This window comes from Bacillus rossius, chromosome 1, assembly GCF_032445375.1.
Source record: "Bacillus rossius redtenbacheri isolate Brsri chromosome 1, Brsri_v3, whole genome shotgun sequence".
NCBI classification, from domain to species: Eukaryota; Metazoa; Arthropoda; class Insecta; order Phasmatodea; family Bacillidae; genus Bacillus; species Bacillus rossius.
Genome location: NC_086330.1, coordinates 122,603,360 through 122,628,279, shown reverse-complemented (window position 1 = coordinate 122,628,279; position 24,920 = coordinate 122,603,360). Strand labels below are relative to the sequence as shown.

The 24,920-nt window shown below is 37.4% G+C and overlaps 1 protein-coding gene across 1 annotated transcript in view; it reads right to left on the bottom strand.

Moving 5' to 3' along the window:
• Positions 1-22,228, bottom strand: part of LOC134529447 (transient receptor potential cation channel subfamily A member 1) — a 221,589-nt gene extending 199,361 nt beyond the window's left edge. The window contains exon 1 of the mRNA XM_063363567.1: positions 22,106-22,228. Within this exon, the coding sequence (XP_063219637.1) occupies positions 22,106-22,219 (114 nt within the window). The 5' untranslated portion in view covers positions 22,220-22,228. The remainder of the gene's footprint in view (positions 1-22,105) is intronic.
• Positions 22,229-24,920: the final 2,692 nt, after the last annotated feature.

Below are 24,920 nucleotides of genomic sequence, written 5' to 3'. Positions count from 1 at the left end.
ATGTTAGCATTTAGTGCATCATTTAGTTCCTCTATAAATGTTTGTGCGAATAAATCTAACCTGCTCCCCAACTCTGTGCTAATCTTCGATGATGTTGCTTGTGATAAACAAAGCATTGTTCAAAAGTATTATTCTATGGGGCGACACCACAAGATCGACTGTTTCTACTTGGTACAAACTTATACCCAAACCCGAAAGCAATTAGTGCGAGATAATTGTAATCTAATAATTTTGTTTAAAATGGACGATCTTAATCTAAAACATGTGTTTTCCGACCATGTCGGTACAGATATGAGCTTTGAGAGATTTAAAACTCTTTGCGGTCACTGTTGGAACAGTCCTAATGAGCATGGTTTCATTGTGATAGCTAAAGATTTTCCTCTACATAAAGGGCGTTACAGATGTGGTTTTGATCAGTTTATTGTGATAGGTTCATGAATCATGATGTCAAAGTTCGGTGGTGGTGGACTTAAACGATCGCACGACTCATGCATGACGTTTACTCGTGAAGGGGACTGCGACTTAAGCTGGAAACATTTGAAGAGAGTTGGTGATCCTAAACAAGATGGTGATGCTGCTAATAAGAAGTATGTTGACGCAGTAAGCGGGGCTTTTACACATACTTTGCATTCGATGACTGATGGTATGACACGACAAGTTACAGATATCAACAGATCACTTACTGTAACAAGAGATGTGCAAGTGGGGATTATGGAGTTCTTGCGCAATATGGAGGCTAAAGAACAGCATTTAATTGCTCAATTAAATGAAAGTCTTTCAGGTGTGTCGACAAAGTTGGGTGATATGTGCACCTCGTTAGAGAGCAGGTTAGATTTATTCGCACAAACATTTATAGAGGAACTAAATGATGCACTAAATGCTAACATGGTTGAGATGGTATTGAAAATTAATGCTGGAATTGTACAACAGCTTTCACAAATGAATCGCACTGTTGGTGTTTTGACGATTACTCCTGATGAATATTCTCGCGGTGTGTTGTCTAAGAAACCTTCACCTCCAAAACCAGCACCTGCAAAAACAGCATCTTCAAAACCAGCACCTCCAAAACCAACACCTCCAAAACCAGCACCTCCAAAACCAGCACCTCCAAAACCAGCACCTCCAAAACCAGCACCTCCAAAACCATCAAGCTCTAGACATGCCTAGATCACTCACGTATTGATGCTAGTTGTATATAAAAGGGTGATATGCTATCGCTAACTCTGCAGTCATGGCTCTTGAGGCTAGTAAGTTGGAGCGCGTCATAGAAAATGTTCGTGCAAAGTATCTACTTGCCAAACGAGCTCGTTTGGAGAGGGATGCAATTAATGAAGAAATATTCAAGTCTGTTAATTCACGTTTGGATAAACTTGGACCTACTACATCGCTCGCACAGTCTATCGATACTGTGAAGCAGGATTCTGCGGAAGAAGCTACTGTGAAAGAATGTTTAGAATCAAGCGACAGTGATGACTCGAACGCTATTCCTTTAAAACATCACGGTGTTCCATATGATGATTCTTTAGGTGGAGTGCAGTCTTATTTGCAGAGCTACAGCCTTCGCTCTGGTGATGGAACCTATGGTGTATCTAAACGACATAACCGCTGGTTTTTAGGGGACACGGAAGTATTTTTTCACGATAACAATATGATTCGCGTTAAAGATGAACTAATACAACCTGCTCCTGGTTTATTTGAACTTTTATTTCGCAGAGAGCCGCATACGTACTCGGAATCGGCCCTTAAACAATATGGTAATCTACTAGAGCTTACAAATGCTTATTTTAAAAAGAATGATCCTGCAACAAATCTCTATAAAAGCACATCACATGCGAAATTTGATATCATTAAGCAACTGTTTCCACATATTGGTTCGCAGCAACGAGGAAGTGGATTGTTACATAAAACATTGGATTTAGGTCGTAAACGAGAGTTCATTTATTGGAATGATCCGAATGAGATAGTAGATCGACTCAGGTTGTTAATGGCCTCGCAGGCTTCTGGCCACACCGGACACAATAACGAAATCCTTTCGATACTTGAAGAGTTACAAGAATCAGGATACATTGCAAAATGAGCGACGAACAGCGTGGGATTGCATACGAGATTCACCGAGGCAAACGTATTATATTTCCTCGCAGAAAGGTTTTAACATATGGACTCCATGATTTACTACAGATTGATTTGGTAGAAATGATACCATACAGTAAAGTGAACAGTGGTTACAAGTACATCCTGACTGCCATAGATGTGTACAGCAAACGTGCTTATGCAGTTCCAGTTAAACAAAAGACAGGTGTGATGGTTACTGCTGCCATGAGAAGTATTTTGAAAGAAGCAGGAAGTTTTAAAAGTATTCAAAGTGATGCGGGAACAGAATTTTATAACTCAACTTTCAGAGCTCTTATGAACAGAAAAAATATTAATCATTATTCCACTCACAGTGAGATTAAAGCAAGTGTGGTAGAGCGGTTTAATAGATCTCTAAAATCTCTGCTTTTTCGCGAGTTTTCAGCTCAAGGAAATTATAAGTGGTTTAAAATTTTACCACAAGTTCTACGTGTCTACAATAACAGATTCCACCGCACCATTGGCATGGCTCCGAATCAAGTGAAGGATGGCTCTTTGCTACAAAGTGTTTACAAATATGTAAAGACAATTGACCCTAGAAAACTTAAGGCTTGTGTGGGGGATCATGTACGCATGTCACGAAACAAGAAAGTTTTTGAAAAGGGGTTTACACCGAATTGGTCTCACGAAGTGTTTAAAGTAACAGCTATGAGGTCCAGCTTTCCGCGTGTGTATAACTTGAGTGATATGGATGGAAATGAAATACAAGGTGTTTTTTATGCTTCAGAAATTCAAATTACAAAATACCCCGATACATATTTGGTAAATAAAATTCATCGAAAGCGTGGTGAAAGATTCCAGGTGTCTTGGAAGGGGTTTCCCGATACCGTGAGGACATGGGTAAAGAGAAACAATATGGGAGTTTAAGATTACATATACACATTTTATTTTACCTTATTGCTTGTTCTCAATCGAAGCATATTCTATGGAATCGTTTGTGTGGGCTGTTGTTGAGATTCTATTCCTGCAATGTATTTATAATGTGTGGACTACTTCCTGAACACGACCCAGCACTCTGCAGCTTGGGATCAACAAGCTGTGACGTCAGCCCGCGCTGGGCGCCTCATTGGAATGTGTAGCGCGACATCGGGGTTGCATGTCATCTTTCCGTCAAGACCCGGTCAACTATAGTCTTCATTCTGTCTCTGACAATTCCATAATGAACATGGCTGCTTTTGAGGAAATTCGCGATTGCATTGAATATGCGCTTCATGCTTGCATCGGCATGAATATAGATGCGATAGTACACCATCTAGAGGTCTCCGCGATCAATTTGTTCGCTGCATTTCCAGAGGAATACGAGTTTCTAACATACCTTTACAACGGTATTATAGCATGCCTTGAAGCTGTAATAGAGGCTCAAGAGCAAGTGGAGCCAGATGATGGAGTGGACAGCGGCTTCGGAGAGAGTGACGGTGAAGCATAATGCTTGCGCCCTTGTTAAACATGGAAAATAGGCCTCTCGGGGAAACTCACCATGTATAAAAAAAAGGAGTTAACGCATCTAATGCTGTACCTCCTGAGACATAGTCTCTAAGGTGATGTGGAAAGCAGCATACCACTATAAATTCAAACACAAGTTTTTTTTTTTTTTTCAGCTTACACTCCAGGGAATCTTCCGCCACGTCGAGACGAAGAGAATGAGACTACACATCATAGTTATAAATTCACTATCACTAAATAATAATAATGAGCTTACACTATTATTAAATGCATTACAGGAAAGCTAACACTAAAGTATGCCTATAAGAAAAAATTTATAATGCCTGCTTCTGATGCATATAAAGGAACACATATCATGATCATTCAATATGGTGCACTCTGTGCATGTAAGGGAACAATCTTTTCGGTGCACTCTATGCATGTATTGGAACGAGTCCTTAGGTGTATCATGTGCTTCCAAGATGGTGGGGCTGTTGAATCCAAGATGGCGGAGAATTGTTTAAAGGTTGTAACATTTTTTAAATTTAAATATCGCGCCCTCTGGTAGCAACACTTGTTACTAAATATATCGATTAGCATTCGACCTATCGAATGGTGCTGCGCCCTGGCAGCTGAAATATGAAATAAAAGTAAATATATCGATTAGCATTCGACCTATTGAATGGTGCTGCGCCCTGGCAGCTGAAATATTAAATAAAGATGGCGACGGTGGCACACTCTGGTAGCCAACTTGAGAATCAAGATGGTGGCGCCTCTGGCAACTATTTTTTGAATTTGCCGCGCGATACTAGCAACATCTACCAGCCAACTTGAGAACCAAGATGGCGGCGCCTCTGACAACTAATTTTTGAATTTGACGCGCGATACTAGCGACATCTACCAGCCAACATGAGAACCAAGATGGCGGCGCCTCTGACAACTAATTTTTGAATTTGGCGCGCGATACTAGCGACATCTACCAGCCAACTTGAGAACCAAGATGGCGGCGCCTCTGACAACTAATTTTTGAATTTGGCGCGCGATACTAGCGACATCTACCAGCCAACTTGAGAACCAAGATGGCGGCGCCTCTGACAACTAATTTTTGAATTTGGCGCGCGATACTAGCGACATCTACCAGCCAACTTGAGAACCAAGATGGCGGCGCCTCTGACAACTAATTTTTGAATTTGGCGCGCGATACTAGCGACATCTACCAGCCAACTTGAGAACCAAGATGGCGGCGCCTCTGACAACTAATTTTTTTTAATTTAGCGCCATCTGGTAGTCTGTGCTGGAATTAAAGATGGCGGCTGTATAATAATTTTAATTTCAAATGTGGCGCCTTAGGTAAGCATTAAGGAAGGCAAAAACACCCTCCCCCATTCATCATAAACTTGCCGTCAGTACGTAGCATATATAGATTATTTATTCCACCATACTCCAATTGGTCTCGTGGTCTAGTGGTCAAGGCGTCCGCCTCGTAACCACGACATCCTGGACGTTTTCACGTCCCATGGATCGAATCCCAGCCTCGGCACTGAAAATATTTTAGTTAAAATAAAATAATACCTGCTGCTACCTGGTGGCGACCAACAGAACTATATGACGTCACACAAGATGGCGGCCTCCAGCAGCCGAAACAAGATGGCGACCAGGAAAAATCAAGATGGCGGCCTCCAGCAGACGAAACAAGATGGCGACCAGGAAAAATCAAGATGGCGGCCTCCAGCAGACGAAACAAGATGGCGGCCAGGAAAAATCAAGATGGCGGCCTCCAGCAGACGACACAGAATCATGACGTCATGATTCGAAGTTGGTGGAAATTTCTAGAAATAGAAAATGGTGGATTTGCGCATTTGCGGATTTGCGGATTTGCGGATTAGCCACTGGATTAGCGCATAAAAAACTAGATTTGCACATAAAAAACCATAAAAAATGCATAAAAAACCATAAAAATGGGATAATCCCCGGATTACCCCGCTCCCCCCTCGTCTATGTTCCAGAGTCGGCACGCTCTCCCTACTCATGTCAGCCTTAGATGTGTCAGCACAGTATCCGATCATGTCAGCCTCAGATGTGTCACCACAATTTTCAATCATGTCAGCTTCAGATGATTCATCTCAGTCTTCGGTCTTGTCAGCTTCAGGTGGTTATCCATCTTTCACATTTTCATGGAGACGACTAGATATTGGTGTAAATATCTTTTCATTTCTAATGAGGTTGCTACTTTCTTCGTTTGTTTTAAAATTAAATTATTGTCTTGGCCAATTTTAGTATTTATAGCATTAGCTTTTTTACATTCTTCGTAATCATTATTGTCGTCTAATATTCCGCCTTCGTTATCTTTATTCATCTTAGTTGTTCAGTTCCTGCAATGTCTATCCAAGTAATATCTTCTACCAATGGATTTCTGACACTAACTGCAATTAAATGGTTTTTGACAAGGACCCAAATTACACTCGCTTCGCTCATGTCGTTTATCATTTTTTCTCAAGGTAAACACATTGCTGCAGTTTCTACAGTGATGTCGTTTTGATACAGCTACAGGCAACGAACCAGGGTACATGTTAGCTTCTGCGACTAATGCCAGATGCAAACTAAGAGTTTTAAATTAAAACTCAAATAGAAAACTTAAATAGAATTTTTTAAATATTTTGTCAGTGAGAGTTAAGTTATCTCATACAAAGGTACTGGCTTGTGAACTTCTCATTGTTGAGCAAAGATAGTGTTCTAGTCAAAGCCAATTTTTTTTTTTGTAATTTTATGTTAACAAAGAAAATATGTAGTGGTTTTCACCGTGTGCTCCTGATTATTCTTGTCGATATTTTGATGGTTTTTTCCGTGTGCTTGCGATCATTCCTGTGGTTTCATCAAGTTCTTCTGGTTATTTCGGAGAAACCGATCTCTCCTCCATGAAGGAGTTTTACTCTTAATGAGACATGTCATTTTATTCAAGGTTACATTTAATTTGTGAATTTATGCTACTAAATCAACACTTGCAATATTGTTATCAGGTGGAATTTAAAAAATATTATTACTCAGTCAAATAATATGATGCTCTGAGAAATCTGTGAAACACTAACTGCAAGAACAAACTTCCTTCTCCTTGGAGTCTAGCGAAGCCATCCTTCTATTGCGATAGTTAGTGAGCATCCCACATCCCGCATAAAAGAAATAAATAATATTTACCTGCAAGCAGCACGTGGTGTAATCTGTTGTTGAAAAGCAGAACTACTTACAATAAGTACCTTTGCATGAGATAACTTAACTCTCACTGACAAAATATTAAAAAAATTCTATTTAAGTTTTCTATTTGAGTTTTAATTTAAAACTCTTAGTTTGCATCTGGCATTAGTCGCAGAAGCTAACATGTACCCTGGTTCGTTACCTGTAGCTGTATCAAAACGACATCACTGTAGAAACTGCAGCAATGTGTTTACCTTGAGAAAGAATGCTAAACGACATGAGAGAAGCGAGTGTAATTTGGGTTCTTGTCAAAAACCATTTAATTGCAGTCAGTGTCAGAAATCCTTTGGTAGAAGATATTACTTGGATAGACATTGCAGGAACTGTACAACTAAGATGAATAAAGATAACGAATGCGGAATATTAGACGACAATAATGATTACGAAGAATGTAAAAAAGCTAATGCTATAAATACTAAAATAGGTCAAGACAATAATTTAAATTTTAAAAAAAAAACGAAGAAAGTAGCAACCTCATTAGAAATGAAAAGATATTTACACCAATATCTAGTCGTCTCCATGAAAATGTGAAAGATGGATAACCACCTGAAGCTGACAAGACCGAAGACTGTGATGAATCATCTGAAGCTGACATGATTGAAAATTGTGGTGACACATCTGAGGCTGACATGATCGGATACTGTGCTGACACATCTAAGGCTGACATGATTGAGTACTGTGCTGAAGTACCTAAAGCGGTCAAGACCGAAGACTGTGGTGACGGCCTGAGACCAAAAAAGTGGAAACGTCGTAATAAAATAAATTAACCTGATCAAGCTTGTGATGCTGACATGATTGAGTACTGTGCTGAAGCACATAAATCATGCAAGAGAGAAGACTTTGATGGTGGCTTGAGATCAAAACGATGGAAACGACGTAATAAAATAAATTATCCTGATCAAGCTTGTGATAATCACTGGCTCGATGACGAAAGTAACCTTGTGTTTGGGGTTAAAACGGAAGAAACCAGGGATAATAATATTTATTATAAACATACAAGGAAGATGAACGTAGCAGAAGAGATTGATTATACCTCATGGGAATATCCTAACATTTTGGTTGACAGGCTAAGACTTCTACATGGTTCGCTTTGTGCAGGAAACTATTCGAGCATCAAAGAAATATCCTTCATACTCAAAGAACTGAGGGAAGCTGGCTACATACAATAATGGCTTTGATTTAATGCATGTGTATAAACTTTAAAAATAATTAATATATTTTTTTTAAATGGATTTTATCATTTCTCGAAATCTCTTTTCTAAATAAAACTTAAAACTTACAGGTGTAACAAAGTCACCACTGACAACCAAAAGTATACTAATAAAGCCATGGAAGTAATCATGCGAAGTTCGATAAAAAGTAATTAAACTCAGTTGGAGCATTTGGAGCTGTTGGATCTGTTTGAGCTGTTGGAGCATTTGGAGCCTATGGAGCATTTGGAGCTTTTGGAGTTGTTGTAGTATTTGGAGCCTTTGGAGCCTTTGGAGCATTTGGAGCTGTTGGAGCTGTTGGAGCATTTGGAGCAATTGGAGCCATTGGATCTGTTGGAGCGTTTGGAGCTTTTGGAGCATTTGGAGCTGTTGGAGCTTTTGGAGCATTTAGAGCCTTTGGAGCATTTGGAGCTGTTGGTGCTTTTGGAGCTGTTGGAGCTTTTGGAAAATTTGAAGCATTTGGTGCATTTGGAGCAGTTGGAGCTGTTGGAGCTTTGGAGCTGTTGGAGCTGTTGGAGCTTTTGGAGCATTGAAGCTTTTGGAGCATTTGGGGCTGTTGGAGCTTTTGAAGCATTTGGAGATGTTGGAGCTGTTGGAGCATTTGGAGCATTTGGAGCTGTTCGAGCTGTTGGAGCATTTGGAGAATTTGGGGCGGTTGGAGCATTTGGAGAATTTAGAGCTGTTGGAGATGTTTGAGCATTTAAAGTAGTTGGAGCTGTTGGAGCTGTTGGAGCATTTTGAGCATTTGGAGCATTTGGAGCTGTTATTTCATTTGGAGCATTTAGATCTAGGAGTATTTGGAGCCTTTGGAGCATTTGGAGCTGTTGGATCTGTTGGAGCTGTTGGAGCATTTGGAGCATTTGGAGCTGTTGGAGCTAAGAATTAGTCGTTTCACCCCTATGCAGGGCTAAATTTTTATAAGATTGCTTGCTTTCACAAGTGATCCTGTAGTAGAATCTGAATTTATGTAATAAATATTATGTTTGTAAAAGAACTTTCGGTGTTTTATTGGTTGAACCTGATACTTTTCTGGCATTTAAATTTATTTTTAGTTTCGATTATAGATCGAACCAAGTATCGATTCAATATGTACATTAATATTTTATATTTAAACTTTTGGACATTTTCCCGATTTCTAGCTAAATAATTATAAAATACCAAATGACACCCAAATGATAAGATGGCGGGTGTCACAGTAATAATAAATGATTACTGCACTCTAGCGGGTAAAAATTACACTTACGTGGCGTCAGCGTACTCTAGGAACCTAAAACAATATGGTGGTCTACAACGGACGAAGACAAGATGGCGGACATGGCGTCATACCAGCTGACGATATATACCTTGTTATTGGTGGTGTGAGGTCAGTCTAGGTAGGTTCCACGGAGGCAGGATCCATCGAAATTTTTTGTTAATTTATTTGCTCTTAACGGTTTCGAACCAAGGACGGGAATCGATATAATCAATCAGTATTCTAATAAGTAAATTTTTTGATGAATTGTGGAATTTTTCCCGAATTAATAGCATTGAAATTAAAGATTTCCAAGATGGTGGTCGTAACGAAAAGTGCAACTGTGTTTTTAAAGATTTTTATTACTTAATTTGATTGATTAATATTTTAATGATTTTTTTTTTAAATTTTCCCGACTTTCTAACATTAAATTTACGGAATTTCAATATGGCGGACTTGACGTCGTACTACCTGATGATATATATGCCATAAAAAAATTGTAGGGGTCAGTCTGTCAGCAGCCACCGTGTGGGAAGTATCGATCGCCATTTTTATTTTGCCCTTACCGGGTTAGAACCGAGGACTCCGAGCTCCATGTCGTAGGTGTATGTTTTTTTTTTAAATAGTTTTTATTAAAATTTTATTAATTGAATTTTTTTATAAATTTTATTTTTTTTTTCTTTAAAATACGATGATAAATAAAGATATTCAATATGGCGGACATAACAAAAATTGCAACGGTGACGTCATGATTCAAAATGGCTGCCATGGCATCCTAATTTTCAAGGTCATTACTTCGGCGGCTTAAAGCGACTAGCTCTTAGGACTTTTAAGCCGTTTTAATGATTTTGAGTTCTTTCTCAGGCAAATCGACTTTTGAGGTTTTTCGAAATCCTAATTTTTGAATTGTGTAATTTTTTGAGATTTTTTGGCAGAATTTTTTTTCCATAAAAATTGTTTTTTAGCCGATTTTTGAGGAATTTTGGGCAAATTTTGGAACATTTGGGCTCATTTTGACAAATTTTTAAGGTCAAAGGTCAATTAAAGGTCAGAATCAAGGTCACGGTCATCCAAGATTTCCGCCGTGACGTCACAATCCAATATGGCGGACCGACAATCATAGTCCACCGCCTGACGCCTGGCGCCGGAGCCCCATTTACATACTACTCCCAGTTACTTAAATTGTTTGAATACCTTTAGAAAAATTATTTTTCAATATAAAACAATAGGGTATCTGACTTCATGTTATCACCTTAAATGAAGAACTTAGGAGAATTGTAATTTTTAATTGTTTATTGTTTATCCTGACGTTTTATTTTCTTTGGAGTTATGTTTTATTTTATGAGACTAAACTTACCTCTTTTCACCCCCTGTGGGGTTCAATTTCCTAATGATAGACAGCATACATGTTAATCTAGTTGAGGAATATCTCTATTTTAAATTTTATCAACAACATAAATACAATCAAATTCTCCTATTTACATTTTAGTGAGGAATAGGATCAGTATTATTGTACATCTTTAAAAAGTATGTGAAATATTAAAGTAATGAAATATTGTTGACAGTTTCCTAGGGTTTATTTCAGGTAAGAATACATGCCAGTCGTTTTCAGTGTTTGATTAGTTACATTATTTAAATATTTTTCATATACGTGACAATATGCATTCTTGAATTCCCCAATTTTTATTCTGGCAATTAGCTGAGATATCTGTAACGTGTAATCCTCCTAGTATCGTAAAAGGTCACGCATTTTTAACGTGATCACATTATATAAAAACCCTATGTTTAGTGCGTACGTAGTATACAAATGGGGTTCCTGGCACAGGGTCCAGGGTGTGGTGCCTGTGGTGCCAACCGCCATCATGGATTTTGTCGTCACGGTGGCCAACTTGGATGACCTTGACCTTTGACTAAACCTTTGACCTTCAAAATTAGTCTAAATTAGCCTAAATTAGCCAACATTTACCAAAAAAATCGCCATAATGTCCATTTTTTGGGGGGAAAAATCCCGCCAAGAGACAAAAAAATTTAAAAATTACAATTACAGATTTTGTCAGCTTGTGAACTTTTCATTTGTAGAACAAGGCTAAAGTTCCAGCACAAGTCAGAAGCTGTTTTTGTAATTTTTAATTTTTTTTTGTTTTTATTTTTATTATTATTTTATTTTTATTTTTTTTATTTTTTTTTCTGTGATTATTTGATATCAAAGAAATATGTGTGCTGGTTTTCTCCGTGTGCTCCCGATTATTCTTGTCAATATTTTGATGGTTTTCTTTGTGTGCTCCTGATTATTCCTGTGGTTTCTCGAAGTGCTTCTGGTTGTTTCTGAGAAACCGATCTATGCATGAAGGATTTTTTACTTAATGAGTCATGTCATTTTATTCAGAGTTAAATTTAATTAATTGAATTTCTGCTACTAAATCAGTGCTTTCCATATTTTTACTATGTGGATTTCAAAAAATAAACGACCATTACTGAGTCAAATAATAAACTCTGAGACATCTGAGAAACACTAACAGGAATGACGAACATCCTTCTCCTTGGTGTCTAGCAAAGCCATCCTTCTTTTGCGATCGTTAGTGAAATCCTGCATCTCACATAAAAAAACTAAATCATATTTACCTTCAAGCAACACGTGGTGTCATCTGTTGAACAAGAATTGGGACTACTTACAACAAGTTTCTTTGCATGAAATATATTAACTCTCACAGCTGAATGGATTCCAAGACAGTTAGAGCCAAGTAGTCTCGTAGCCACGTAGCCTTGTGTCCTGTAAGCTTTGTAGTCCTGTAGTTTTGCAGTCTCGTAACCTTGTAGACTCGTAGTCGCGTAGTCTCGTAAACTCATGGTTCGTAGTTGCGTAGTCATGATGTCTTTGAGCCGTGTCTACTCGTAGCTACGTAACCAAGTAGCCTTGTAATCTTATAACATAATGCTGCTGGAGCAGTCGGAGCCAAAAAGAATATTCCACCGAAGACAGATGCATCAATTGGAGCCATTTAGACTTGCAGCTTCGTAGTCAAGTACTAGTGTAGACATGTAGTCCTGTAGACTCGTATCTTCGTAGCCTCCTAGTCTTGTAGTCAAATATAGCTAGGCCTAAGACTATTTGGAGTCAAATACTTTTGTTGTCATTGATTGATGGAGTCAAAAACAGTTGGAGCAAATGACTGTTGGAGGCATTGTATCCTAACGTAAAATTAACGAACGCAACCTACTGAGTTGAATGTTCGTGAAAATGTGTGTCCTTTTCGTTAGATGTGCTTCCTTTTTGTTGAATGTGCTTCCGATTGTGGTTCCTTTTTGTGATTGTGCTTCCAAATGTGCTTCCTTTTCGTGATTGTGCTTCCGATTGTGCTTCCTTTTCGGTGATTGTGCTTCCGATTGCGCGTAATTTTCTATATTTGTGCTTCCGATTGTGCGTCCTTTTCTATGATTGTGCTTCCGATTGTGCTACTTTTTCATTAAATGCTGAACTGCGTGAACGTTGTGTGGTCATTGCGTACATTGCGTGTACAATGCGTGTATTGCACGTCAAATGCTTGAACATTGCGAGTTCGTTCCGTTTACTGTGTTTACTGTGCGTTCATTCCGTGTATATTGCGTAAACATTACGTGTTGGAGCAAATGGAGCTCTTGGAGCACTAGACGCTGATGGGCAATTGAAGCATTAGATACAAATGTATATGGACCTGATGGCACGAATTGGAGCTTTTGGAGCACTTGGAACAATTAGAACTTTGGAGCTTTTGTAGCAATTAATTGTAGCTTTGGAGCCAAAAGACTTTTGGAGTCATAGACTGATGGAGCCAATGACTATTGGAACTTTGGAGCTTTGGAGCTGTTGAAGCTTTGGAGCTTTGGAGCTTTGGATCTGATGGAGCTTTGGAGTTTTGGAGCTGATGGAGCTTTGGAGCATTGGAGCTTTGGATCTGATGGAGCTTTGTAACTGTTGGAGCTGTTGGAGCTTTGGAGCTTTAGAGCTTCGGTGTTTTGAAGCTGTTGTAGCTTTGGAGCTTTGGAGCTGTTGGAGCATTGGAGCTTTGTAGCCAAAAGACTGTTGGTGTCATAGACTGATGGAGCCAATGACTATTGGAACTTTAGAGCTTTAGAGCTTTGGAGCTGTTGGAGCTTTGGAGCGTTGGAGCTTTGGAGCAGATGGCGCTTTGGAGCGTTGGATCTGTTGGAGCATTTGGAGCCAAAGACATTTTTATTTTCCTTGGTGGTATCAGGCAGAATATTATAAATCAGCTTACTGATGATTTAGCAACAAACTTTCCTTTAAAATATAACATGTGGTTGGACTCTATATATGGAAAGTCATATATGTTGGATGACAAAGTGACGAAGTGTGCATTCAAGACATCGACTGCAGTAATTTACAATTATGACGACGTGAAGCAGACTGTTAAACATGGTGTCCAGAAACTCTGTCAAAAAGAGGATGACTATGTCAGTAAAGATTCTGGCTTGTCTCTGTCTAGTATAAACCAATTGGAGATAAGATTTAGTCATTTCACGGCTATGTAGACCTAAATGTTTATAAGATTGCTAACCTTTGCAGGGTGATCCTATAGTAGAATAGAAATTAAGTAAAACATATTACGTTTGTAAAATATATTGCAGTAATTTATTTATCGAATCTGTCACTATTATGCTAAATTGATGTTATATTAAACTAGCTGACCCGGCAGACTTCGTACTGCCTAATTAAATTGCAATAAAGTCCTGTCAAAATGATTTGTAATGTGACATTTTTTTTCCCTACATATTTTATAGTCGGGGCAAAAAATTCTCCTGAACAGAACTGTCACCCTGGTGATAGGGTGTTGTTAATAAGAAATATAATTAAATAAAACATATAAATAAAAAGATAAATAAAAAAATAAGTAATCTCTTTATTGTTAATCATGTGAAACATAATAATTTTTATTTTCATTGTAGAGCATGATTATATCGGTAATTAGCTTGGTTTGTAGCATTTCGGGTTCTTCTACCTAAATTGATTCGTCTAATAGGAGGCATATCTATATTATAGATTATTTTGTCACATGCAATAATTAGCGATCATAGGTAAATAAACACTGCACAAATCACTATATAGGTAAGAATTTGTTTCGTGTATAAGTTGACAAAAGCAAACTCATTAGGGTAGGTAACCTAAAATCCAAGGAAAAAAAACCACTGACATTGACAGTTTGTTGTTGTTTCAACTTTTTTTAAATTTGATATGACTTGGAGTCAAATCCTTCAAGCCGTATTTAAAATAGGGAAAAGAAGTAATAAAAACTTAAACTTATGAAATACTTTTGGTAACGCTGGTTTTGTTTGACTGATGTAATGACTTGTAAACTGATGCATTTTAAAGTAAAACAAATGAAATAATATCACGAAGCCCACCAAAATGAACTATTCGATTTCGGTTTATTTTTTTTTTTATTTATCTGTACTCCAACGCACGTTTTGATAGATATGATTGAACGTTGTACAGAGGTAATAAAGTGCAAATTGACTGTTTGACGTTAGTAACATACCTACATTGTTTAAACAACAATGAGTGCTCGTTTTAGTTAGAAAACGTTTGTATGGGAAAAAGAAAAGGGCTGGTTTTAGGGTTTTTCCGGCAATTATTCGAATTTTTCTCGCCGTAAAAACCATCTTTGAACTTCAACGAACATTTAAAAAAAAATTGGCCAAATTGGTCCAGGCGTTGTTGAGTTATGCGCTTACCAACACATTTTGCGATTCATTGTTATATTATAGATTAATTTTATATCGCCCAGGGATCGAACCAAGTTTCGAATCAATCATTACTTTAATGAGTTAATTTTTAATGAATTTTAGATTTTTTACCTAATCTATAGCTAAATAATTACACGATTCCGCATGATGGTAATGCACTCTATAAGACGAGTACACACACAAGATGGTGTCCTCCAGCAGACGAAAACAATATTGTGGCAATGTCCTCTAGCAGGTGGTAGCTCCTGGTAGCGTGTACTGAACACAAAATGTCGGATCCATGATGGTCGTCAAGGTCAAAATCATATTTCAAGGTAAAGGTCAAAGTACATGGCCAAGGTCAAATTTCAAGGTCAAAGTCAGAGGTCAAGGTCAAAGTTCAAGGTCACGGTCACAGTTCAATGCCAACAGTCCATGTCAGAGGTATGGTGAACAGAAAATTAAACTAACATGGCATCAGCACACTCTAGCAGACGAAAACAAGATGGTGGCCTCCATCGGACGAAGACAAGATGGCGGAAATGACGTCATACCAGCTGACTATATATATATATATATATATATATATATCTTGACATAAGTGGTGGGACGTCAGTCTGTTGGTGGCTTCTGTGGAGGAAGGATCTGTCGTTTTTTTTTTTTTTTTGCTCTTACCAGTTTCGAACCAAGAACTCCGAGCTCCATGGCGTAAGTGTAAATTTTTTTTAATACTTTTTTATTAAATTTGTATTATTAAATGCAATTATTTATTGTTTTATGAATTTTAAAATATTTCCCGATTTTCTAACATAAAAATTACGAATTTTAAAGATGGCGGCCGTAACGGAAATTGCAACGGTGATATAATTCAGAATAGCGGTCATGGTATCCTAATTCCTAGAAACGGCTTATCGGAGACTTTTGACATGGATGCTTAAGCCGTTTTTAGGAATTTGTGATCTTTCTACGACAAAATGACTTTTGAGGTTTTTTAAATCCTAATTTTCGAATTGTTGAATTTTTTGAGAGTTTTTGGCGGGATTTTTCTCCAAAAAAATGGAAATTTTGACGAATTTTGGGTAAATTTTGGCTAATTTTGGCTAATTTTGAAGGTATAAGGTCAAGTTCAAGGTAAAAGGTCAAGGGCATCCAAGATGGCCGCCGTGACATCAAAATAAAATATGGCGGTCAGCACCACAGGCACCACGCCCTGAAACCTGTGCCAGGAACCCCATTTGTATAATACTTGCGTATAACAACCATATAGATTGCCTTTGGATCAATAACTGTATAACTCCAAGGTTTAAAACGAGTTTTGCTTGGCGTAAATTCCCAATGTTTTTATTTGCTACTGTCTTATTTGCACTTCTTTCACTCTCTTAGGGTAGAATTCTATAATTGTATGTAGGCTATGAGCTATCTCTGTTTCAAACTGTATTTAAATCCGTTCAGTGATTGAGTAACAAGGTTCCTGACTTCCAAACGTTTTAATTATTATATATTAGTAGGATAGGATCAAAAACAGTAATATATACATATATATACAAGCTTTATTTTCCATTTGCTTATTCGAGACTTATCCATACTCTACCTTTTATACTGTTCAAACTGATAAGTATGTATGTTTTCTCTAAACCGGCTGTGAAAATTTTTCTTCCAATTTTAATCTTTGGGGGGGGGGGGGGGGGTTCTAGAAACTATGTACTGACTATTCTAGATGTATACAGAGACTTATAACACATGACATTAAAAATGATAATATTTATATTTGTTGAACAATTCTTCATGCAGGTCGTGTGAAATGAAAGATTTTACGGACAGGACACTGAATAAACATTTAATTAAATGAATGCTTACGAACGTCAAAGAAACTTGTTTATATGTAGCTAATAATTGTGGAAGTTTTCTTTATGTTATGCGAATACGAATCCATGTACAACAGCAAAATGGTGAGTAGTTTGCAGGACAACAGATCGCAGTTGGCACCAGTATTTTCTGCCCTTAATATTATCAAATATTTGTTAGTTAACGGTATCAGCTGTTAGGATTCTGCGAATACTCTAAATTATTCTATATTTGTGAATAATTTATTATTCACTTCTACATTTAAAATTGATTAATTTTATTTATTATTTGTTACCAATATTTAGGCCTATATCATGTGGGAATCAATCACAAATTAATTATTGAAAAAATGTTACATATATGGGGCTAAGATGATTTATTATGACATTTAGTCTTTTCAGCAAACATTTTCACACGATGTTTTTTATATTTTAAAAAATCTTTGTTTATGATTTTAAATTCAAAATTATTAATAAAAATATATTATGTACCTATATAAGCAGTTATATACATAAACCTTTTTAAAAACTTTTTAATACTTAAATTTATACTGCTTTAAGAAAATGCATTGTCGAGTTTTTTTCTATTTCCCTTCATTTTACACCTGTCTAGTATGGTACCATATATATTCCTCTTTTTTTAAATTAATTTTTGATCAGATTTTCTTGAACTCTTGTGAAGTGTGGAAAATAAGTTTCACTGTGGGTAAAAATTCTATTCGAAAAATATTAGACATTCGTGATTATTGTGATATCTATTCGAATGAAGAAAAAAAAACAGTATTTGCATAAGCCTAGCAGTTATCACGTTTAAATGAAACCAAGTTCAAGAATATATAATATACATGTTTTGCATGAATTGTAATGTCAAACACGTTAGATAATACATTAATTCTGTGCGGATCTATAATTAGTTTTAACCAGCAACCCTCCCCGGCTTCGCACGAATGTGAAGGTGATACTTATAAGCACTTACTTATTAAATCTAAATGACGCCACATTAGTAGATCGCATCCGGGTGAAGCCGAGATTTGTCGCTAGTTTCAATCATAAATTATAAAGTTGTAACAGATAAACCGACAAAAATAATTAGGTACTTATATCTAAATATTGCGCTAAATAGCACTATTTGATGGATCACATATGATATGGTGTAAAGGACAATTTTGATCTAAATTAACTGCCTAATATATTTAAATGGATGATGATTAATACTATATCGATCTAGATAGCAAGAACTCATTATTTTTAACCAATTCTGAAATATCAAAATTTTTACTGTGAGTCATCATTAGAAGATAGTCATACATCGTGGAATTTTCTGTAGGGCGTTTTTAGAATCCACTACTCTGTAGTACATTAATTTTATGTATCAGTCATATACATGTGAGCGTAAGTAATGTAGATGCCCTCAAATTTTATATGAATGTATTATACACATTCCCTAGATGATGGTAGAAACTGCATCAAAATCCATTTAGCAGTAAGCAAGCAAACAGACATACTCGGATAGCGAATTTGTTTTATACAATTTAAAGATTTAATTTACAAATACATTAAAACTATTAATAAATAGTTTTTTCTCTGACGTTACCCTCGATCCTCTGATCACCAATGTCTTCGCTACCCGTGACGGGAGTATATCAAACGCTGGAATCAGAATGGCGCGACGTTTTTTTCTAGAAAATTTCGAAAAACTCAAGTGTGAAATCAATCTGACTAAATTCGTGGGCACGAAAGACTTTCCGATTAGAAATATTTTCCAGTTCTATCACGTCGTGGGCTCGACATCACTGAAATGTAAGTCATAATTTTCATTTTCCATTGACGGTTGGACTTATGCATTGGTAAATATTATTAAAATATATAATTTTATAAGGTTTTGCTTATTATAATTATCTGGGAAAATCTTTTTAATGTGTTCACGCGTAGAGATTTTTTCCCGAATGAACTATAAAGTTAGTATTAAATATATTTATTTCAAACAAATCGATTGTAAAAACCTGTTTATGTGCATGGCTCATGGCTATCGTACGTGTGATGCATATGTTATGGTCAGAATTATTTTATACAGATTCGTTTGAATTTTGTTTGTCGTTTGGTTAAAAAAAAAAGCATGATTTGAAATAATGAATACTATATTTGTTGTAGCATCACGTTGTTCGCGTCGCGTCCGTCGTTGGCGCTGCTGTGACTCCAGCACGACGCCCACTCACGTGACACGAGCCGCACCGGGTACTGCAGGTAGCGGGTACTGCTGGTACCGGGTACTGCTGGTACCGGGTACTGCAGGTAGCGGGTACTGCAGGTAGCGGGTACTGCTGGTACCGGGTACTGCTGGTACCGGGTACTGCAGGTAGCGGGTACTGCAGGTAGCGGGTACTGCTGGTACCGGGTACTGCAGGTAGCGGGTACTCGGGCGAGGCACGCCGACAGCTGGCGTGGTGCCCGAGCGCCGACTGGCTTGTGGCTGCCTCGGGACCCGTACGGGAGGAATAATCTAATCTCCGTCGGCGTTCCGAAACACGTGTCCATTATCTTCTACCAACGAAGAGCGGCACTTAGTGTGGTGCCTAACAAGGGAGTACTCATTGCACGGGCAAAAAAAAATTATGTACTTTTACAAAATATTCATTTAGAAACTAGTCGCCATAAATAGTTTGTAATACTGTAATAGGGATATTGCAAATGTGTACAACACGTAGCTATTTTTAGTTTTGCATACTAAGTATTTCTTACGAAAATTGGCGCATAATTTTTATACTTCAATTTATGTTTCATCCAAGGATAACTATTTTAAACCATGAAAAATATAATCGAATATTCAATAATTTTACTTTATATTGTTTTATTGTCCTTGTTAATGTTCGCAATTAATACTGGAAAGCTATTCAGGGAACTTTTTACAAATAACTTTTGAATTATTGTAGGTACTGGGACAACACAGGGCATAAATACTCGGGTAAGAATCCGAAAGCTGTATTACTGCGAACACCAATTTTCATGTAAATGTAAAATTTATAAACATCTGTAATTTTACAACAATATTCCTGTTCCATTTGCAAAACAAAATACAGTGGGGTGGCATGGAGGCCAGCAACCCCCTCTTCCACTTAGTAAAAGGGAGAAAAAAAATACCAACAACAAATTTCTGATAAATTTACTAACAGGTTGACCAAGAATCACTATTGGTAAAAGTGATTAGATAGGTAAGCCATGCTAAGCATTCATTGTCGATTTTTTTTTTTTTTGCAAACCATGAGCAAAAAAGATAGAAAATGTATAACTAACCCTTACAAACTATTGTTTTTGATTGTTTTTGTATGTCATAAAAAATAATTCATTCTACCAAATTTCGTAATTTATTTTCAAAGTGGTTTAATATATGCATATAATAAAAATCAGAATTTATCTTTAAAAATTGACACTTGCACGTTCATAAATAGCTACATCTTTTTCCTAAATTTTATTAGCGTAAAAATTCAAAAATCTCTGAAAAGATAATAGAAACGTTTTTTTAGATACCTTGCATGACTTCCTTGCGATGGATAACCATTTCAAGGTCATTCACTCCAACATTTGACCTTGAGTATCTCAAAGCATAGATCTGTATAGCACTTGCTTCCCCACTGAAATATGATGAATTCTAAAAAAATATCCCCCTCCAAACCTCATTTTCCGTTTTGATTTGTATACCCCCTTTGTCCGTATGAAGTACTTTCAGCCCAGATAGAGTCGTGTCCTGTTTGAATCTTTAAGGGCGACACCTGTCACTCATGCGTCCTTTAGATCTTCAGTTAGTAATGCGAGGAATACCAATAATTTAATCATTAAGTTATAGACTGAACCAACACTCGTAGGTACCGCGGATGAACAATCATGCTTTTACGCTTTTTGTGTCCATATTTTGTAGCTGAATTGAAAAAGTGAAATGATATTTTTCCACGTTATCATAAAAAAAAATTGAAGTTGTTTAAGCGTGGAGGCTTGATGTTAATGAGCATCAAATAACTATAAATAATTAAGGGATTCCAAATAATAATGTCTGCTGGAAGTCTAGAGAAAATTTCATGTTATTTAGCTGTTTTTTTTTTTTTTACACTAAGGTTCACCAAACGAATCACGAAAACACGTTAGAGTCCATCGTCGATAGTTGATAGGGAAAAATTGGTTATTTACAAGTTTCAAAATTTAAAGGTTTCGTCAGCTTTGATAACTTCTCGGAGAAATTAAGTTAAACAAAAATTTAACATTCACGAATGAAAAGTTGGAAGACTCGCTTTCAAAAAATAGTTAGTATCTGCAAGAAGGTAAATAATATTAACAACACCGGACTCGCAGACATGGTTGTTTACAAATACCACATAGCAGTGATAAGCTTTGTGAAGGTGAGGGTAGATGAATAAAAACTAAAAGCTAAGAAATTCCACCTCAGACGTAGGTCAACATTTAAGTAAATAATTACATTTCAGATGTCATGTGAATTTCACGCCATCCTGTTTATTCGACGGTAGTTTGTTCTCTGTTCAGCCCAAGCTACCAGAAGTGCTAAAATGACATCCAGCTTACGTCTACGTCCCTACAGTTACCCGTTCGAAACGGATGGCTGGGTAAGACAATTCGATTATCTAGAGAGTCCGGGTGGTCTGCTATCCACTCCAATTGTAGACCCGTGTGCACAGCACACAGAACAGGCCATGTTGACAGAGTAATCAGAGTAACAAGATAGAGAAGCCGTCTCGCAGACGTTAACTGTCAGAGAAACTGCTGTGCGCAGTTTAAAAAATATATATCACCGCATGTTCTAAAACTCTAAACATGATTTATTTCACTTATTCTTCCACTTGAGGGAAAAGAATAAACAGATATCTATACATTTAAAGATAAATTTTGGATACATTTCATAGCATACTCACAGCTAACTCTTAGTACAATGGAGTGCATCCAGATTTTTATTTATTGAATAACTTTATAAGTGGATACTGAATGAGAGTGGACGGTGGATTGCTTGTCGGCGCGGGTTTAGGTGACGTTTATTCCGAAAGAAAGGCGGTCGATTTAAAAATTTTAAATACAAGTGCGGTTTAGTGACAAAAAGTGCCCATATGCGACAAGGAGAGAAGAATTTAGCAGATATTCTTTGTTGCATGTGCAGTCAGATCTGAGCTACGATTACAGTCAGATGTGTACTAAACTAACAGTATGGTCTGCGCTACAACTAAAGCGCGGTCTGCGCTGCAACTAAAGCGCGGTGTGCGCCACAGTGCACCACAGTAAAGGCAGCAGCCGGCACTCACCCGCAGGATGCGGAAGGGACTGTCGGTGAGCAGGCACACCTCGCCCGCCTCGCTCGCCGCCGGGGTCTCGGTGGAGTCGCGCAGCCCCTGCACGACCACCGAGGGCGGCAGCATGCTCTGCAGCTCGGAGGCGGCCAGGCCGCAGTCGCTGCCCCTGGCGCGCGCCGCCCACAGCCGCCGCTTGAGCGCGCCGGTCGCCGTCACCGCCACCTTGCCCTGCGCACACACCTCCTCCTGCATTCCCTTTTCGCTTACCGTGGCTTATATTAGTTTGTATTTTCTACTCAGCTATTCCTTGTTGTTATTTTTGTTCGTCCTTAGTTATTTTATCTAAGTTTGTTTGTAATTTTTTTTTTTGGCCATTTGCGGATGTTTTGCCTGCTATGGTACCGACGGGGGTAGGAGTCCATACATTTGCAGTGACAACCTTGTATTATCTATAAGTGCCGTGCCTACCATAAAAGTCTAAAGATATGTTACATGGCATGTTACAAATTAAAAAAAAATAATAATCATTTCAAATACACTGCCTCAATTCCATCCCGCAAACCAAATAGTCAACATCAGATTCACTGAATTAGCCCCGACAGACTCCTCCCCGAACATCAAGCAAGCGCAACTGCGGCAGTGAGACCTGAGGGAGTGGCAGTGTTGGCAACCCTACGTGCGCGCGGCGGGTCGCAGCGCTGCGGACAGAAAACGGTGGTGTCGGGAAAGTACCAGCGATCCTGTTCACACACGCAGCGTTTCAAATACGCTCCACCGCGAGTAAGAAACAAATCTCACATGTCCCGTTGTATTAAGAAAACACAGCGTTCGAGGAAAAGCGAATTCGTGAATAAAACATGTCATACAGAATGCATCGTTAATAGAATCCTACAAAATTCGGGGATAAATTTTTTTTATCTGGAAACACGTTTTAAAGTGCACTAAAAAAGTTTTAATAACATTTCAATTAAAAGAGACCCGGAAATTTCGCAGATTCATTTGGTGTCAGTAGTATGTAAATGGGGCTCCGGAACATGGCGCTGGCGCGAAGTGCTATGTGACAGTCCGCCATCTTGGATTGTGACGTCACGGCGGCCATCTTGGATGAGCTAAACCTAGACTTCAAAATTTGTCAAAATTGTTCAAAATTCGCTAAAATTCAACAAAATTCACCCAAAATTCACCAAAATTTCCATTTTTTCCGAGAAAAAAAATCGGCAAAAAATCCCAAAAATTCAACAATTCGAAAATAATGATTTTGAAAACCTCAAAATACTTTTTGCCTTAGATAGAACACAAATTCCAAAAAAAAACGGCTTAAGCATCCCTGTCTACAGCCTTCGATAAGCCATTTCTATGAATTAGGATGCCGTGACCGCCATCTTGGATCATGACGTCACCGTTGCAATTTACGTTACTGTCGCCATATTGAAAATCTATATTTATTATTCGATTTTAATGAAAAACTTTTGAAAATCAAATAAATAAATAATCCTTCGAATTTATTAATAAAATATTTAAAAAAAATTAAAAAAAATTAAATGTACACTTATGCCATGAAGATTGGAGTCCTCGGTTCGAACCCAGCGAGGTCTAAAATAAAAAGAATGACGTCAGGATCTTCCTCCACGGAAGCCACCGGCAGAATAACCTCCCACCACTTATGCCAAGGTATATATATATCAACTAGTATGACGTCATTTCAGCCATCTTGAAAATCAGCAATATTTATTACATTTAAAAAAAATTGTAAACTTATAAAATATTAAATAAAATTTAAACAAAATATTACTTAACAACCTCCGTTCCACATATTGTTACGATCGCCATTTTAGAATATATAAATGTAGCATGTTTTGTTACGCCCGCCATCTTGGTTGAGTATGTTGTCATAGTTACACTTTATGTTACGCCCACCATATTGGATTAAATAAATGTTGCATTTTTCGCCATCTTTAAAATCCCTAATATTAATGCTAGAATTCGGAAAAATTTCAAAAAAATATGTAAATAGTTGCTTTGCTTACTTCGAATGTTTAGATACTTAAACGATTTGGTCCTCGGTTCGATTCCAGGCGAGAAAAACAAGAAATTTATTAATATATAAAAAAACCTGAATAAAAAGTAATAAAAACATCTTACGTCACACCCGACATTTTGATATTATGTCACCACTGTATCAATTTTAATAACGGACGCCATCTTGAAAATCTTTATTATCAAATTTTAATGAAAAAAAGTTCAAAATTAATCAAAAAAATTTATTAGTATACTGATTAATCAGATCGATTCCTGTTCTTGGTTCGAAACTGGTAAGAGCAAACAATAAAAAACGACATATCCTTCCTCCACAGAAGCCACCCACAGACTGACCTCCCACCAACAATACCAAAGTATATATCGTCATATGGTAACACATCATGTCATCCATCTTCTCTTATTCAGCTGGAGGCCACAACCTTGTTTTCGTCTACTAGAGTGCAATTATGCCATGTTAGAGTAATTTTTGGTTCACCATACCTTTGACATAGACTGTTGGCATTTAAATTAGACCTTGAACTTTGACCATGACATTGAACTTTGAACTTGACCTTTAATTTTGAACTTGGCCTCTGTTATTGACCTTGACGACCATCTTAGATCCGCCTGTTTGTGTTTCAGTACTCTCTACCAGGAACGATAGTTTACATATATTACCTGCTAGAGGACATTGTCACCATCTTGTTTTCATCTGCTGGAGGACGTCATCTTGTGTGTGTACTTGTCTGATAGAGTGCATTACCATCATATTTGTTTAAGTTTTACCCGCTAGAGTGCAGTAATCATT